At 41.3% G+C, this 17387-nt stretch overlaps 1 protein-coding gene across 1 annotated transcript; it reads right to left on the reverse strand.

Moving 5' to 3' along the window:
- Positions 1–2696: 2696 nt before the first annotated feature.
- Positions 2697–17187, reverse strand: NPEPL1 (aminopeptidase like 1). Its single transcript, XM_010163615.1, has 11 exons — positions 16948–17187; positions 15606–15776; positions 12889–12978; positions 12113–12194; positions 11768–11910; positions 11150–11227; positions 7432–7532; positions 6671–6794; positions 5312–5488; positions 4517–4627; positions 2697–3606 (listed from the first exon to the last, which is right to left on the reverse strand). Exons 1-11 carry the CDS (start codon positions 17185–17187, stop codon positions 3448–3450), a joined length of 1476 nt encoding a protein of 491 aa, XP_010161917.1. The 3' UTR covers positions 2697–3447.
- Positions 17188–17387: the final 200 nt, after the last annotated feature.

The raw sequence follows: 17387 nt of genomic DNA on the forward strand, positions 1-17387 counted from the left end.
TCAGCCCCCAGAGCTGGGTGGCCACAACGAAGAAGCTTGCTAACTCACCTGCTGCCTGTATCAGCTTCTGCTGGACCATCCTCAGGTAACAGCAGCACAGCTCCAAGGAGGAAATGAGAAGAAGGAAATCTCCTGAGGGAGTGTAGTAGCTTGTGCTTAATTGTCAGCCTCCTCTTAAAAGTGCTGGGCCCACAGCTGTAGTAATTTAAGCTCCAAGTCCTACAAAACAACCTAGAGGGGCACCTCCCTGGCTTTATGCTACTTCTGGAGCTTGGTGTCAGGTCCTCTGTGACCCTGCTCCGTCTCCTGTGCTTGCTCAGAAGGCAGCTGAAGAGTGGTAGGACATCTGGGAGCCCTTGAGTTTCAGTTTTCTGCTTAGATACTGAGATGAGCCTCAGCAACTCACTGAGCTGTGTGCTGCTTCGTTATCTTTGAACGGTTGGTGCAGGGCACCTGGCAGCATGGAGGACCCATGCCCTAGCAGTTTTACAGAGCTCCTCAGGTGCACACTGCCCACCGTAGGGGTGTTTCTATTTAAAGTTGCTCAAGTGGTGCCAGCGGACTCGTCAGGTGTGGGCACCTAAATCCACTGAGCTCAACCTCTTGTGCCTGGAACTGTTTCCCTTGAACAACCACGCTGCTCTGTCACACGGAAGGGACTGCCAAGTTAACTGTGTTAGTAATTGAGCACTCGGTCAGGACGGCCACAGAGGCAGCAGGAACATCAGACAGATTTTGCAATGTGCTCACTTCAGGCTGCACAGTGATTAGCAGAAGTGGGTGGCAGCTGCAGAGACCAAATTCCAGCTGTACTGCTGGATGCAGACTTATTCTCTTTGGTGACTACCCCATATATTAATTTTTGTCACTGAGTATCTGCTACTTCTACAGCAGTTTTGGGATCTCCCCTTTTGTAGTCTGCCTCCAGGTCTCATACCAAGATATTTCAGGGCAAATGCTGCAGCAGGTTAAAATTGCCCATTGCCTGTGAGTAGATACATAAATCCAGGAGGTGGTGGAAAGGGATTTTGGAGGAACTAAAATTCTACTTGTTAGGGAGTTAAGAAACCCTGTGAGCTCAGGAGGAATGACCCCAGTGCAAGCTCTATGAAACAGAAGAAAGAGAATCATTGATTTAGTAAACACAGCCCACAAATCACTGTCTTGTGCAGGACCTAAGCTTCTGCTCTAGAGAACAGACCTCTTACCTGAACAGAAAGAAATAATGTACATTGGGAATAGCAAGAGATGTTATTACAGAACTGAAAAAAAAAGAAAGACCTGATTTTTATTCTGTATGTCTGAAATGGCTCTTCTGAGGAAGCATCAGACCTTTTTACTATTAGGTGTTGGGTTGATTTATTTTTCTTTGCTTAAGCAAACTTAAGCTGGTTTTCAGTTTTTTATTTCCTCCCCTTGCTTTTCAGGTATTTCATATTAGATTTCTTTAATATTAGATATTTCTTTTTAAAGACGGCTTCTATTAAGTGCCTTCCAAATTAAATCCAGCAGAATGATACGCTTTGAGACACAGCAAAATTGAAGAATATGTTAATCAGTCATCTAAATCTAATTTCTCCTTTATCTGGGCTTGCTGTGTTCAGAAATATTAGAATTTAGCTTTATGGCACAAAACCACAGGCTACTTTTATGTAAAAATCTGCTTCATTTTGGCAAAACACTAAATTTCAAAATTAGAATTGATCAATTTGAAGAGTGTTTCTACAGGATGGAGATTGAAGACTTGATGTCAGAGCACTGAAATTAGAAATTTTGCTCTTAGCTTCAGTGCTCAGACCGAGTCAGTAACGACAGTAACTCTTCATCAATAGATTTCCCACAACAGTTTCTGGTACCAGACAGTGATTTATACTGAGTGTCTGGAAGACCAAAGGCAGAACTCATTTACCTATAGATCTCCTAAAACTATCACCAAGTGGATTAGGGAAACAAAACAGCGAGGGAGAAGCAAATGTAGGAAGTAATGAAGTTCTGCTTAAAAAAAAAAAGTAGTTACATTCTGTCTAAGAATCAACTATAGCCACAAAACCAAATGAAAAATGTTTCTTCTCCCTTCTGCATTAAACTTTCCATGAGGTCTTTAATCAAAAAGACCCATGGCTAAACCAGATGTGTGTACCTCATTGTTGGAACACCATCTAAAACCAAGCACCACTTCTCTCCAGAGATCACCTTCGACACAGGGAAAGGTGTAATGCATCACAACTCAGCTTGACTTTATCTGCAGCCAAAACTCTGTGCTGGGTGGGATTTTTCACCATCAACACTCTGGGTAAGCCAAGAAATCTTTCCAAAGGCTGACGCTTGAACCACGGGGCAGGGACCAGCTCTGATGAAAACCTGGTCGCTCTGTTCCCAGCTCTGCTGCCTAAATCAAGGCAAGTCATTTCCCATGAGTGTCCCAGCCAAACCATTGCTTGTGAGCTCCTTGTGAATGGCTTATACTGAAACTAATACTACGCATCCCTGATTACTGTTGAATCAAACAAATGAAGTGAATCAGTTTAAGTTCTTCGCAACTGCCCTGCAACATTCGTACAAGCTGTGACTCCATTACGTCTGTTTTCAGATGTATGAGTGCTGGGAAAAGGAATTTGAAGAGTAATGATGTCGTGTGCAAACTTTTGGAGCACTCTGTGTTCTCAGAAATGTAAATAACACCATGAAACGCCACATGGGATATGTAAGCCGCTTTAATAATAATACATTTATTAAGTGGCAAGAAGCCACTCTGCTTTGTAAACTGATTTTACTCAATCACAGTCCTCCTATTTTTTTTCCTCATTTAACATTAATACATTCTTTAATTTGTATGTGAAAGATTTATGTAGAGATATGTTCTGGACCACTGCCGCTGATTTTACTGGTCAGAAAAACATTAAACATGCGGAAACAGCACCTTATTAAAACTATAGGCCTTTTCTCATTACATCTCCTTTGTTGCTAAGCTAAACTGTCACCGAATAAGCCAAGTCTACAGAGTCTTTTTTTCCCTGTCCTGTGTTCTGAGATGTAGTGGGGCCTGCAGAAACGTCTGATAAAACCTCACATATAATAAGTAATTCAGAAGGCTTTGTAAGCAGTAGCTGCAGTTGCTTCTTCAGACTAGAGAGAGCTTCTCATGCATTAATGCACTTAGTTAGGTTTTGTGAGGAGCTCAGAGGAGGATGTGCCCTCTTCCTGATAGAGTTAGAGCCTGGACTCTGCACCACTGATATTGTTCAGCAACTGTGTGCACCAATAATTTAAAAAAAAAAAACCCCAAGAAATCAGGCTGTTTTCATCAGAAACAAGTAACAAATCTTATCATGATAGTAAAAACAAAAAAAATGGCAATTTCTGATGTGTGACATTTTCATTGCTTGAGAATGAATCAGTGCAAAGTGAGGTAACCCATGCACCCTGTCACTTAGGGCTGCGGGCACATTAAACCAGGCGCCGTCTTTTGGAATCCCTCTCCATATCTTCAGTGGGAGAGTCTCCATTGCACCCTAGAGGGGACACCATGTTTAGCAAAGGGTCTTCAGATGCCCCTCCAAACAGGGACAGCAACAAAGCCACGCCATAGCCAGTAGCTCGTTCACCCTAGGGGGAAGAAAAAAAAAAGAACAATTCACACTTTAAATTGTATAATCTGAATCTAGTTTTAATTTACCTACTCACTCAGCAAGAGCAGGGATGGCTCATGGCCACAGCGAATGCTCGGGGTCCCTGGCAGGCCTGCTCAGCTTGTGCTTCTGTATCCTCACTGCTATTGGAATCAGTCCCAGTTAGATCAAACCAACACATCGGTTGATTCTCATGAGAACAGAGCTCATGCTGACTCAAAGATGGATTTACACCAGCATTGTTCAGGGCAGGGAATGTTCCATCCAGCATGAGCATGGATTTGGAGTATGAGCTGAGTAAAATGGGTTTAAAAAAAACCAAAAGAGACAGGGGGAATAAACTGGCTTGTTTTTTAGGAAAAAAGAACATACACAAGTTCCATCAAAGGGAGAAGGGGAAACCTCCAAGAGGAAACAAAGTCAGCAGGCAGGATGATCAACTCTGGTCAATCATCTTGAAATGCAAGCTTAGGATTACTGCCATGGACAGAAAGCAGACAAGTTGTTGAAGTTTACAATGACAAAGATGTTGCTGATTAAAGTGACCATAAAACAACACAGGTGAAAATGCAAGCTTAGGATTACTGCCATGAACAGAAAGCAGACAAGTTGTTGGAAGTTTATGATGACAAAGATGTTGCTGATTAAAGTGACCATGAGAATACTTCAAAACCAAAATGAAAAACACGAACAGATGAAGCTAACAAAACAAAGAAATTCTCCACACAGATGAAGAGTCAGTACTTTTCAAAACAACTCTGCTCCACCTAATTCTCTCGCTTTGAATTTGATGGCACAGAATTCAGAGTATCTGCAGGGACAAGCAGTTTTCTTTACCCAGTTTGTTCGCCCAAGGAACGTGCTGGAAGTCACATGAACATACTCACTGCGTGGACAGGTGCAGCAATGTCTATATGGACCCACACTCCAGGCCAGTCAAAGCCGATGTGAGAAGCAATGAAGAGCCCCGCACAGGAGCTTGGAGTATTGTCTCGGTCCTGTAGAAATAATAAAAACACAGTTGGTTTTGCAAGAAAATAAAATGTCAATGTTTTATTCTTGCCTACAGAAAAGACACTTGTGCAAATCTAGTTCAGAGCTTGATGAGTGGCCCTAAAGCAGAGTCTTGCAAACCAACTATACTGTAAATGCTTTGAGTTAATCCCTGGTAGCAGCCCAGCCCTGCTCAATTCCTCTTCTACCCAAACTCCTTTCTGCAGTGGTTTTGGAACTTAGCACACATTGTAACTCTCAAACACAGCAAAAGCAGCTGCAGCAATCCCCGAGGCCTCTGGCCTCCATTTCCTGGTTTCTGCATTCCCAGTTACTGTCTCTGTTGGTTATATATGATCTACGGAATACTCATCTCTCCTTCTTAAACAGTCTTCATCCAGGAATTTAGCATTCATCTTAGGGCCAGGCTTAAAGGGCAAGCAGCGCAAAGATACCTTTGCAGCAGGTTACCCTGTTTAAAAATGACACTAAATTTGAGTGTAGTGCCATACAGCCTGCAAAATCCCCAGGTAAAAGACTCTGAAGACCATAATTATATGCCCCATTTCTAAAAGATTACAGCCCTTGTGAAGAGCTGTCAGCCAGCTATCAACAGGCCAGCATGTTAACTTGAAAACACACATTTTTATGTAAAAAATGAAGTTTAAAGAAAAAAAAAATAATCTTACTGCCACAGAGTTCTTCATATCAGCTACAGCAGAGGTAAATTCACTGAAGTGGAGCTCAGGACAATACACAAGAGGATGGACCAAGTCTCCACAGTTTCTGCCAGCTTTAACACAAGCCTTTTCCCACTCTTCGTTATTGGTAAGGACAGCAGCATGATACTTTCCTGTAGCAATTCCCTAGTGAGATATAAGAAAAAAAATCAGGAAGGATTCATCTTAACTGTGCTGCGTAGGATAATTCTGTACTACTCCTTCTCAGCACTAGCAGCTGCTTTCCATCTAACAAAACCACCAAGAAAAAAAAGTCTCAAAACAACTCCACAGGAAGGTAGTGTTACAAATGTAGACAAAGACATTGTAGCTACTGCTGAATCTTTTAGACTTTCTGCAAATGCATTCTGCAGTGAAATAGTCTGCATTTGTCTGGCCTATTCAAACCACTGTCCCACAAAAATATTTCTTCACAGTTACGGAGCAAGCAAACTATATCACTTCGCAATTATTTATCCTTAGAAATAAAATTAAATCAGCAATGAATCCTAAGAAAACCATCTAACACACCCACAGAGGATACCCCAGCAATGTGTGTCAATCACACAAACAGTCTGAAAGTAAAATCCTTATTCATCAGAAAGGTCACTTCCTTCCAAATATACGAAACCCAGAAGCCACCATCACATCAGTTTTCCAGAAGGACAAGGATGGGAAACTTCCAAAGGACTGATGTTTACACCAACGTATGCAACACACAAGCTTCTAAAACTTGCCATCATTTCTCCTCCTGATATAAAGACCAATTTATTTTCTAAGAGAATTAAATCAAAAGAATAACTCCTTGTCAATATAACCTTCTATAAAATAGGAATGGATTTCAAAAAACAACAGCATTAAATTTGCACCCTGTGTCACTCCGGGTATGACTTAGAATGTAAGCCATTTTATGGACAAGGAAGTTTCTAATCACTATCATCAAATCAGTTTTGCTAATTATAAGGCTACTGAATTGCAAACATTGAATACTGAATTGCTTACATCAGCTGCTAACGTCAACAGAAGATTTACATTTTTTTCTTTAAGTATGCAAAAGCATAAAAGTTGCCTAAAAAACCAAAACCTGCTTCAGTAATGCAGTTATAACCGTAACACACTCACAGCACGTCATGTGGGCAGAGGATTACAGTTTACTGGGGTTGTTGTTGGTAACTTTCTCTTGCACAAGTTTTGGAAGTCACCATCATTCACAGTAGTTCACAGTACCTGCCGTCCACCAAAGACCAGCAGGACAGAGGCAAAGAAGCGTATGATGGGCAGACAGCAAAAGGATGCAGCCCCTGTCCACTGGCAGTTCTGTATCAGTACCTGAGCTCCAGTAAGAGTGGCCATATCAAGAATGATATCAGCTCCAAGATCTTTGCATGCGTAAGCTACTCCATCAGCCAGTATCAGTCTACCTTCTGCATCAGTGTTATTGATTTCCACAGTTCTAGGAGGAAGAGAGGGCATTTAATACAACAGTGCTTCAGGCTGGAAGTTAAGACTCCTCTGTCTGGACTAGAATACGGGATGAGAAAGCAGACTCAACCTAACGTGTTCTTAAAATGACTCTGCAAGTCTGTATGGCTGCTTATTCCCCAGCTGCCAGCATCCAGAGGGAGCACACACAGAAAAGGGTTATAATGGCACTGTCCTCCTGGTTGAGTCTACTTGTTGGGCTTGTATAACGCCTGCCACGTCAAGCTGGGATGTTACAAATTACTGCCATACAAAGAGGTATCATGCTCTGCTTAAAACAAGAAGAAATTGTTACACAATGGTAGCCTGCCTCTGCACTGACACAATACAGACTACAGATGGACACAGAAAACTGCTGTACTGGGAAAAACACCTAAATCTGAGTGCTTCAAGGAAACTTCAGCTCATTATGTGAGATATGTATTTTGATGTGTAGACCCAACAGGAAACTCTAAGTACACTGAAAATTCACTACTACAGCTGTCTGAAATACTATTTAGGGAAGCTGATGAGGGACAGGTTCACAATCTGCATGGTACTGAGATTAACAGAAACCAAGATGGTGTTTCCTCTCAATGTTCCTGTGAAAAGGATAGGGACAATCTTACTTTCCAGAGTAAAGAACATGAATGTCATCAGGTCTTGTTGCACGTGGTCCGACTGCATTCTCGGCCAAACAAAAAACAGCATGAAGATTGTCTTTAAAACCCTATAACAACAATAGGAGAGAAAAGGTTTTTGAGTCACATCAAGCTAATTTATTGGGATGGATATCAATGAAGGATTACAACTTCTTGACAGCAATGCCACCAATTACATGGGCAATCTGTGAGGAATGTCTTATATCTTGAAGCTGAGGCCAAAGGCTACAGAAAGCAGGCAAGGAGGTAACAGCTAATACTGGGTTTGTGCCCTCACTGGACAGTGAGTAAAAGCCTCTTGTGACAGACAAAAGGGGAAGGGATCTAGAAAGCCCTGATCAATTAAACAGTGATCAGTACAATCTTCTCTCAGTGGCAAGGTATCCAAATTAGAACATCTTTTATATACAGTGTGCAGATGCAAGTGGAGGGGGTGATGGTTAGTCAATCCTGATTCCTTGGGAAGAGCACGTTCAGCTCTTCACAGCCAGCTCCAGTAAAATCTTCACAAGTACAACTCCAAAGCTGACTAAGCTCACCAGGAAACTGCTTGGCTCACCCAAAACAAACCCCAAGTCACTAACTACAGCACCCCCGTACGAAAATCAGCAGAATACATCTCCAAAGATGCGACGCTTCACTCATTGATTTTAATAAAACTATCACAGACTCACAACAAGATCACAAACAATGTCTGCAGAATGTGTTAACTCCTTTGCCTTTTGTAGACACAAAGGAAAGATCCAAGCAATGGATGATCATCCCAAAGGCTTGTGAGAGAACATTACACAGCCAGTCAGGATACTCAGGATTATTTTCCAAACCCTGTATTTTCCACTGCTTTTATTTAGTCTCCAATAACAACAAAGATACAACTGGGGACATTTGAGAAACTGAGCTCCTTCCCATCATTTCTGCCACATTGGGGAAGAGCCTACAGTAATAGTGGCTTTATGGATGGAAATAATAATGAAAATAATAAATGCCAATATGCAGTCATTTGTAAACAGGATACTTCCCCTAAAAACCCAGCCCTAGGTGAACAGATTCCATCTCTGAGAATTTTGCTGGAAAGTAACTTTGATCGTGGCAACCCTGGAATGTGGTGGTACTCCATGTCTCAGTGGATCTCCCAGCTGCCAACAACACGGATTGCTGCCCTTCAGCATCCAACCTGCACCACAGGTCAGATACACCCCACCAGAATCTATCCTCTCTTGTTCCAAGTAAAACCAAAAATATCTATGGCTAAGATGACTTTGGGTTGGCTTTTCTTGGAGGCAGTGGGTGGTTTTTTTTTCAATGTATCATTCCTTTTGGGAGGCACAGAGCATTTTCAAACTTTTTTTTTTCCCCTTAGTCTCCTCTCTTCTGGCATATCACATTCTGTTTTACTTTGGTTTAAAATCAAGTGGTTATATGGTTATGGATGATATTTTAAAATGTATGATGTTTTTGTTATTTATACAACAGTTACATTGTGTGGAGGGATCCTAGGAACAGAAAGGGAGACAGCAGCATTTAACAAATAAAAACACAGTTCCTCCTCAACTGCGATATCTAGTCTTAAAAACATCAAATTCCTAAGGAAAACAGGGTCAGTCTTATTGTTAATCTCTTGATAAAAGTCCGTAGCTGAAGAAGTCTGGGCTTGCTGAATCAGCTCATATTCTGAAGTCTAAAGGGCAAATGCATCAATCAAAACCTTTCAAAATAATGGGCAGCATCTAGAAGCCACAAAGTGACTTTACAGTTTCTAGACCAGGCAGTGGGCAAACAGCACTGTTGATGAGATAACCTCCCAACTATGACCCTTTGCTCTTCCAACACGGTCTGGGCAGCAAAAACCTCTCTCTACTCACAACCTGGACTGCAACAAATTTTACTTCTCTAAGCAGGAAATCTGGTCAAAAACTGAAAACCTGCTTCCAGTATCAGTTGCATTTTCCTGAATCTCATTCTGACTGTAGCTCTTCAAAAGCAGGATTCACTGTGTTAACGTGCAGGATCAAGAAGGATTTTAAAAGTTTAAGTGAATGTTTTTCTCTTCTCCCTTGTGTTGTAAAGCTCACAACAGATGAAATGCATCTTTCTAGGAAAAATCGCTTGCTTAATTTTGCTATCCAAAGCCTTTTTAAATCATGTTGTAAAACTGTTGGAACAGCACGTAGACAGATATTTTCTGAAGATGGATAATAACCTCTGCCCATCTTCCCACTGAGCTTTCTTTCCAACTTCAATCTCTGCAACAAAGCACAGCTAATTTCAACCTCTTCCACCTTTATATTATTCTTAAGAGCACTAAAAAAAAAAAAAAAAAGTCTTGAAAGACTAACAACAACAAATTCTTCCCACTGCCCATCTGAATGCATTTTCTGCAGGGGTTTCATTAACAGGTCTTCTTACATGAGGTTGTAAAATTAAGCAGGGAGATCATTCTTTTGTTTTTACACATAAAGGCACAGATTTCTTGTGAGGTACGACAGCTTCTTCAGGCTCAGTTTGTCCGAACATATCACTGCCAGTTTATTCACTGTAACAATAATTGCACAGGAAATGACAGATCACTTACGTTCACACCTGCTATGATCGTGAATGCAACTTCTCTCAGTGCAGATAATTACACACAAAACTACTTTGGAAACAAGGACTGAATCACTGAAAGAATGTACTGCATCCATGGCTTTCCCAGACTCTCCCAAAGCACTGTCAGTTCTAGCTCCTATCCTTGCAAACGCGTGATCTAACTTTCTGAAGGGCTCACTTATGGAAAGCTCACTGTTTTGCCTAAGATGCAGCTCACAAATCTGTTTTCAATTTTAAGTCTCTGCAGATAGCTGAAGTTTACAATCTTTCCACATCAAGCATGCTGCTAGGGCCAAGGCACAGAGCTAAACTGTTGAGAAATGGGAATTTGGCACTGATCATCCCCTGGACAAAGCTTCCATTAGATCTATGCATTTATCTGTAGCAGTAAATGTTCCTTGAGCTTTGGATACTCCTTGGAGGCAATAGCTGCTCTGTCAGCAAGACTCAGTCACTGGATTTGTGGAGAGGGCAGAGTTTTATTGGTAGCAACCACTTATTTTCCCCAGTTCATATTGTTAAAGTGCAATATGCATTTGTTTTATTCTTCATATTTCAATACCTGGCTTCTTCTCAGCTCCCCTACTACTTTCTGACCACAGGAGCAAACCAAGAATCAGCTCCTGATGAGACTAGAGTTGCCACTTCCCCAGTAGGTTAATATTAGAACTGGCACAGGATTTGGAATACGGACAGACTTCATATCCCAGAGTCACTCATCCCCTTCTTTGCTAAGGAGACAACAGCTGCCCCAGATCCCACAGCTTAAACAAAATCAGCACTGGATAACTCAAGTATAAATCTGACTCAAGGAACTAGAAACCACTCAGTCTGCAAAACAAACCCTGAAATTCAAGAAAGGCTATTAAAAAAAAAATTAGCACTCAAGGAATTTCTCACAATTCTCAAGATCCTGGTAAAGACTCAAAATATTTTCCTGAAATAGCAGAAAGAGTAGAGTGGCTCAAGATCACTAATAGCAGTGACAGGTCAGAACTTCAGGATCAGACTGGCCCCCCTATCTGGGAATATATCCAAAAGCCAGACTGCTCCTTGGCAATGCTGGGATACATGATATCAATTAACACATTTCACTTACTTGCTTTACAGTGGCTTTGAAGGCACCCAAAATAGCAGCTGCTCCACCACAGTCTCGTTTCATTCCAGGCATAGTAGTCTGTTTAAATAGAACCAAAGGATTCTTTTTTTTAGAAGAGAATTTCACAGTAATGCCTGCTAAAACTAGTACTTCTGATGCTTCTGTAGCTCTGGTCTCGACAGTGCTCAGCCGTAACAGAAACACAGAACACGTGCCTTTGCTTATTGGTGGATCCTGCCTTAGAACTGGAAAATACTAAACCTTTGCTGCTAATTTGTTAGAAAAGAAAAAAGAAACAGTTGTTTACAAGATGCGCACTGAGACCCACTTAAATGGGTTTTGGCTCTACCTCTAAAACCAGAAATTAAACATCTTTGTTTCTAGCTTTCTCCTAGCAGAGAAAGGGGAAAATATCAGGTAGCTATTTAACTGCTCTGTGAAGTGTTCCTTGAATCCTATTTGGTCTTCTCCCCTGCTAGTTTGTGTCCATACGGATGACAGTAGATCAAGTGTTTACTCATATAAATATACTTTGGTTTCCTACAGACATTAACTGAATTAATTTCACCAGAAAACAAATGTGTAAGCAAAGGCAGCAGAAGAAAAGTGTCAATGTACCTTTCCCTTAATGCTGAGTCCTCCAGTGTCATACACAATACCTTTGCCCACCCATGCAATGGTCTGTGTAGCACCATCTGGAGTGTGACTGAGAACTGCCAGGGCTGGAGGATGCAGAGCTGCCTTGCCAACTCCATAGATACCTGTAAAATAGAGAATTAAACCACTTGTGGGCAAGAAACACTGTGGGGAGCAATCTGTGGCTATATTCTGCAAAACATCTTGGAATACTACAGACTTATAATAAAACTGTTTCAAAATGTGCAAATAAAACACCACAGTGTAGATGGCAAAACATTCCAATTAACTGCTAGAAAAAAAAGCTGAATTTTCAACAAGATATACCTCCAAAGCCTCTCTCTTTCAGCTCCTCATCTCGAATAATGGTAGGAGTAATCCCAAGATCCTTGCCAACTTTTTTTATTTCCTTAATCATTAAAAGAAAAAGGAGATTGTCAGTCAGTCATCAGAAGGTTGCACTTGTGTCTTTCCACACATACGGGTACCCACATAAGGGTTTGGTGTGATTTTTGCACGCATACACATACAAACATTCACAATTTTGGGAGTGGTGCTGGTTTTCCAATGGCCTAATTCCACTGAGACATCCTGGACTTACGATGGCATGAAATACAAATCTGACCTTTAAGCTCCGCCAATAAAAGAAATCTTCAGAGGTAAAAGGCCAGCTGTTCACTCCACTGGATCATGATGCAATAGGACAGGAATATTTTCATTTTCAACAGCTTTCCAGATCTTTATGATAAAAATCATCTGGAATCGTGTCAACTTCTGTCCCGTAATTTCAGGAACTCTTATCACCATCAGGATTAAGACAACATTAGCCCTGGCAAAGCCAGTGTCATGACCAATCCAAGAACTCGTGTCTTCTGACACCCAGTGCCTTACCCCAGGCTGTACACTCTGCCTCCTTCCAACTTAGCAAAGTTCTACGAAATATTAAAGGCTACAGAAACAGGCTCAGCATCCTTGGACAGGTTCTTTGATGTGCTTCCCACTGCTGACACACAGGTTTTGCTAAGAGATAGCAACACTAGTTCTTGACTACTATAGTCTAGACATACAATTAGTAACTCTTACTCATCAGGTGTATTACCTACCTCCAGGAAGTTATCTGTGTTCATCTCATTGCATGGGGTGTCCACAATTCGAGCGGCCAGCCTGACTCCTTCTGTAGCACTTGCCAGACACTATGAAAAGAAGTGAGGACACCTGAGAACTGGCCTTGGTTTGGCTGGTTTTCTGCATAGCTTTGCATTTAGTCCTATGCAGCCTACACCAGATGTGTGGTTCCTCTAGAGCACATTAATCCTTAACTGCAACCAATCACTGGCAGTTGTACAGTATTAAATAATGTCAACCAAGCTAACCATTATTTTTTGCACATGTTAAGCTTAAGTTCTTTTTCCCTATGCTCTAATTTCTAAGCAACTGTATTTCTTCCTGCAGTGAACTGATATTGCAAAAATCAGTAGCCTTCTCCACTATCAAAGTGAGACCAAGAAGGCAATGTGAGGTGCAGGAAAAAAAGATAAGAGGAAGCTGATTCAGGAAGTCACAGCTTGTAGGCTGCTTGGGCTGGAAACCTGCAGAGATTATGTAATCTACAGCATGGGAAACCACAGAGTTTATATACGGCAGGCAGAGTGGCTGAGTGCAGTAAAGATTACAACTATCAGACATTCTATATGGCAGGCCCATGAGGAATGGGGAATATTTCATATTGTGTAAAACATGCACGTATCTGTTTCCCCATTTCTGTGGCAAAACGGACTGACTCTCACCTGGACTTAGTAAAAACTTATCTAAGCAGGAGTGGACAGAATCAAAATAGTCCACAGTGATCATGCTGAGGCTGTTTCTTTAAGGTGTCCTCTTGGCAAAAAGGACAATGGGGGCACCAGACACCAAGCTTCAACTTTTAACTCCTGGGAATCAACAACTTGAAACAACAAGACTAGGTGGAAGAAAACTTAATTCAAGCTTTCCAGTAGCCGCACTACACTGAGACCACACACAGCAGAAGGGTGAGTCAAGATGGGTTACAAAGGAATCTGATGTGTTGGACAGTTATTTGTGCTGAGGTATCTAAAGTTTGGCTTGGCCAGACTGCCCTAAGGACTCTATACATTCCATATCCCAGCAGACTCATAAACCTTGGCTTGCTTTGGAATGGTGCCCGATTCCCTACAATTACTTTTGATTGCTTTACTTTCCCTAAAGGGATAAGGACCTCCTTGGGAGCCAAGTGAGGTTTGCAGTGATTCACTGTCAGGGCCATGCAGGTAAATGGAGGTGCTCTAAACCAAAGGTCAAGTCCAAGGGAAACAACATGACTTACAGAATGAAGCTGTGTCTGGGTTTGGCTTCCAGGGTACTCAAGAGAACCTGGAAAGTGGCAGCCTTGAATAAGTGCCTTGTAAAACTGTGACAATCCCTGCTAGTCCTCATCATAAAGTATCCTGACAATGCAGTAAGTGCAAAATACAGTAACATGCCAAGGGAGACGTTTAGCCAAAGAAATCCTACCACACGCCTCTTCCATGCTCTACATTAGCTCTCTGGTGCTGGTTGAATTTAAGGGGTGAAAAATTAGCTTTGAGGAAGCCAGTAATGGTTTTGGCATTGACATCAAGGGGAAGAACAGGAGGTAGAAATAATTTCAGCTTTGTTTTTTAGTTATAATAACCCAAGTGGTTTGGAATCTACCTAGCTGAAGGAACGGTTTTTGACAAGTTATGCTTTTTCTGATTTGTGGCATGGAAAAACTGAGTGATCAACATAGTCCATCTGTCTTTGACACCTTCCTGAAAACCAGTCTGGCATAATTTGCTGTGGCCAAATCACTTCATAGAATAAGGACAAAGTATGGAGGAAAAGATATTGAAAGGAAAAACAAATACACTAAAGCTGCAATTCTGTGAATTTCAGATGCAGCAATATCATCTCCTTTGTCAAACCCATTGCCAAAATGTTTAAGGGATTTGTATAACCACACTGACTGACCAGCTAAGTGAGTGTCCATCTGCACTGAAGCACAGAACCTGGAGCACTGAACAAGAAGTTGCCTATAGCCCAAGTGCAAACCTTGGAAGAGCTTTTAAGTTAGGATCTTGAAGAGGAATGACCTAACACACTAAAAGTTACCTGATGTGGAGTTTCCTCTCTATAACAGTCAGGTGCAAGGGAAACAATCTTTGATTATCTGCTACTGAAAGACAACTTAGACACATTTAACTGTCATGCACAACTCATCTCCAAGCTGTATCGTGTCTTAGGGTCTTGTTTCTGGCTACAGTTCTGCTATAAAAACTCAGCCAAAGAGGTATATCAGACAGAAATAGCAGAGGCCATATGTGATTCTAGAATAAGCAGCTTCTAGTGACTTCACTGTGATGTTCACCTACGCAGCCACGTACAGATTTTGCCCAGGAAAAAGAAATGAGAAGCCCACACACCAAAGGCAATGGGATATTAAAGGCTAAAAATACACTATTTGCATTTATGATAAACATGAAAAAGGAGACATTTTCTTTGTGCTACTTGTTTGGTGCTCTCCACCCCTGAAATCTAAATTCTGAATAACTTCTTCAGTCTTTGCTGCAGTAATGTTAAATATTTCTGCTCACAGGTGCTGTGAACAATTTCGAAGAACTCTGACCTAGGATAACTTATTACTTTAGGTACAACACCTATTCCATACACAGCCTGAGACAGATGTATTTGTCCATGCAACAAACTGAAGAAAAAAAAAAATTAAAAATATTTCAGGGAATAACAGAAACAACCGATGACAGAAAAAACCCCAAAATCTTACTTTAAGTGTTGCCACTTCTATTGGTCCATTGTTTTGTCCAACCAGGAAGAACTCTACCGTTACCGTTTTCTTCTCTGTGCGTCTCGACGCACTGGACCGATGTGTGAACAACGGGAACGCCCTGGCCAACGCACAGGCAGAAGCGAAGACCTCAGACCGCTCACAGACCATCTGCAACACCAGCCAGAAGACAAACAAGTCAGATAACATCAGGGATGTGGAAGACTACATTTAAAAGGATCTGTTACCTGTGATATTATTGTCGAAGAGGGGTAAAAAAAAGGAGGGGGCTGGAAATATCTGATGTCTGAATCAAGACATACTCATGCCTCATGTTTTGCAGGGATTGGGTGGCAGTGTGAACAGCACCACATTGAACTGACTCAGTTCATTTCACATATGGAAATGAATTACACTGCTGGACTTGGCTGTGTGGGAATTACTGCACCCTTACAAGGGAGCTGGACTATAATTACACTAGTGCAATTAACATAGGTTAGCCTACAGATAAGACACAACAAAGCATGGGAACCATCAATATCTGTTCAGAACAAATGAAACAAAGAGAGAAATGATATAGGAATGTGGCTAATATTAACCCAAAAGCTTTTTAACATGTAGAATATTTTTCTGAAGTTCATTACAGAAATTACCAATGTAAAGCAGTTTTAGATAAACATTTTCAAAGTTAACCATAAGGGAAAAAATGAAGCAGTTATTACTCTTGCAAATAAGTTTTCTAAGTGAAGACTATAATTAGATTATGTTACTGACACTGACTGTATGAGTCTTCTCTAAAAACCTAGAAATCTGAATTAATCTGGAGGAGCTATACAAACAAATAACAAATACATCAGGCTCATCTAGAAGATGACCAGAGCAGTCCAACAGCTTGTCCTGCAAAGGACTCACACTGGAGCCTTAATTTGCATTAAGACTTTTAAAAATCTCACTGAATAACACAAACAAGGCACTTTAAATGGGTCATGCGACACAGACACAGCACCCTGCATGCAGGCTACATCCATCTTCTAAAGCATGTGCTAGTGTCATAAATCCTAGTTCGAAAAAAGCCACTACCAGTTCCCTTTGCATGGACATTCCTAGTTGAAGACATTCCATACATATCCAACCTTAATTCCCTCCAACTCCTTGAGCACGCATAAGCTATTAGAGTCAGGTCTTGTTTACGTGCCAGTCCAAACCACTTATAAATGTCAGTATAATTATATCGGTAAAACTTGCCCACCTCCAGTCTCCTTGGATACAGCTAAAATCCTGAAAAGTCAAGAAAATACTTGAGTAGACATTTCACCAGAAGCCTTTTCAAACAGCCACTTACAACGATACATCTGTTGACACCTCCTGGAAGGCAATTTCTAACCAGGCGGGTGATGAACTGAGCTGCAGATGGACTATTGTGTCGGCTGACCCTGGAAGGCAGAGCGGCCACAGTGGCGTAATTCAGGTAGAGAGGACAGCTGTCGGTGGGGTTTGGGTTCAGAGTGCTTAGCGCAGATTGCCATATCTGGGGAGAAAAGAAGAATTTAAAGACAAAGAACTGTATCAGACTTCTTTCCATCTCATTCCCACTATATTCAGGCACTCTTTAATTGTAAGATTTTAGGTGTCGGAAACAAATTGTTCACACACTTTTAAATGCAATAACCTCTAGAGGGAAAAGAAACGGGAAATACAGCGAACCTGTTTATTAACCAGACAATGCAAACGTGCTTTCCATTACATACATCTCTTCTAAGCCATATGAATGACAACTTAAGA

Source organism: Antrostomus carolinensis, unplaced genomic scaffold (genome assembly GCF_000700745.2).
Source record: "Antrostomus carolinensis isolate BGI_N321 unplaced genomic scaffold, ASM70074v2 scaffold18882, whole genome shotgun sequence".
In the NCBI taxonomy this organism is placed as follows: Eukaryota; Metazoa; Chordata; class Aves; order Caprimulgiformes; family Caprimulgidae; genus Antrostomus; species Antrostomus carolinensis.

Bases quoted from the DNA above. Each gene is read 5' to 3' on its own strand.
- NPEPL1 (XM_010163615.1), bottom strand. From the start codon at position 17,187: ATGGAAAGAAGTCTGATACAGTTCTTTGTCTTTAAATTCTTCTTTTCT. The intron at 11,911-12,112 runs GTATATCTTGTT...TCTATTTTACAG, and splicing joins GAAAGAGAGAGGCTTTGGAG to GTATCTATGGAGTTGGCAAG. The intron at 7,533-11,149 runs GTAAGTGAAATG...TTGTTGTTATAG, and splicing joins TCAAAGCCACTGTAAAGCAA to GGTTTTAAAGACAATCTTCA.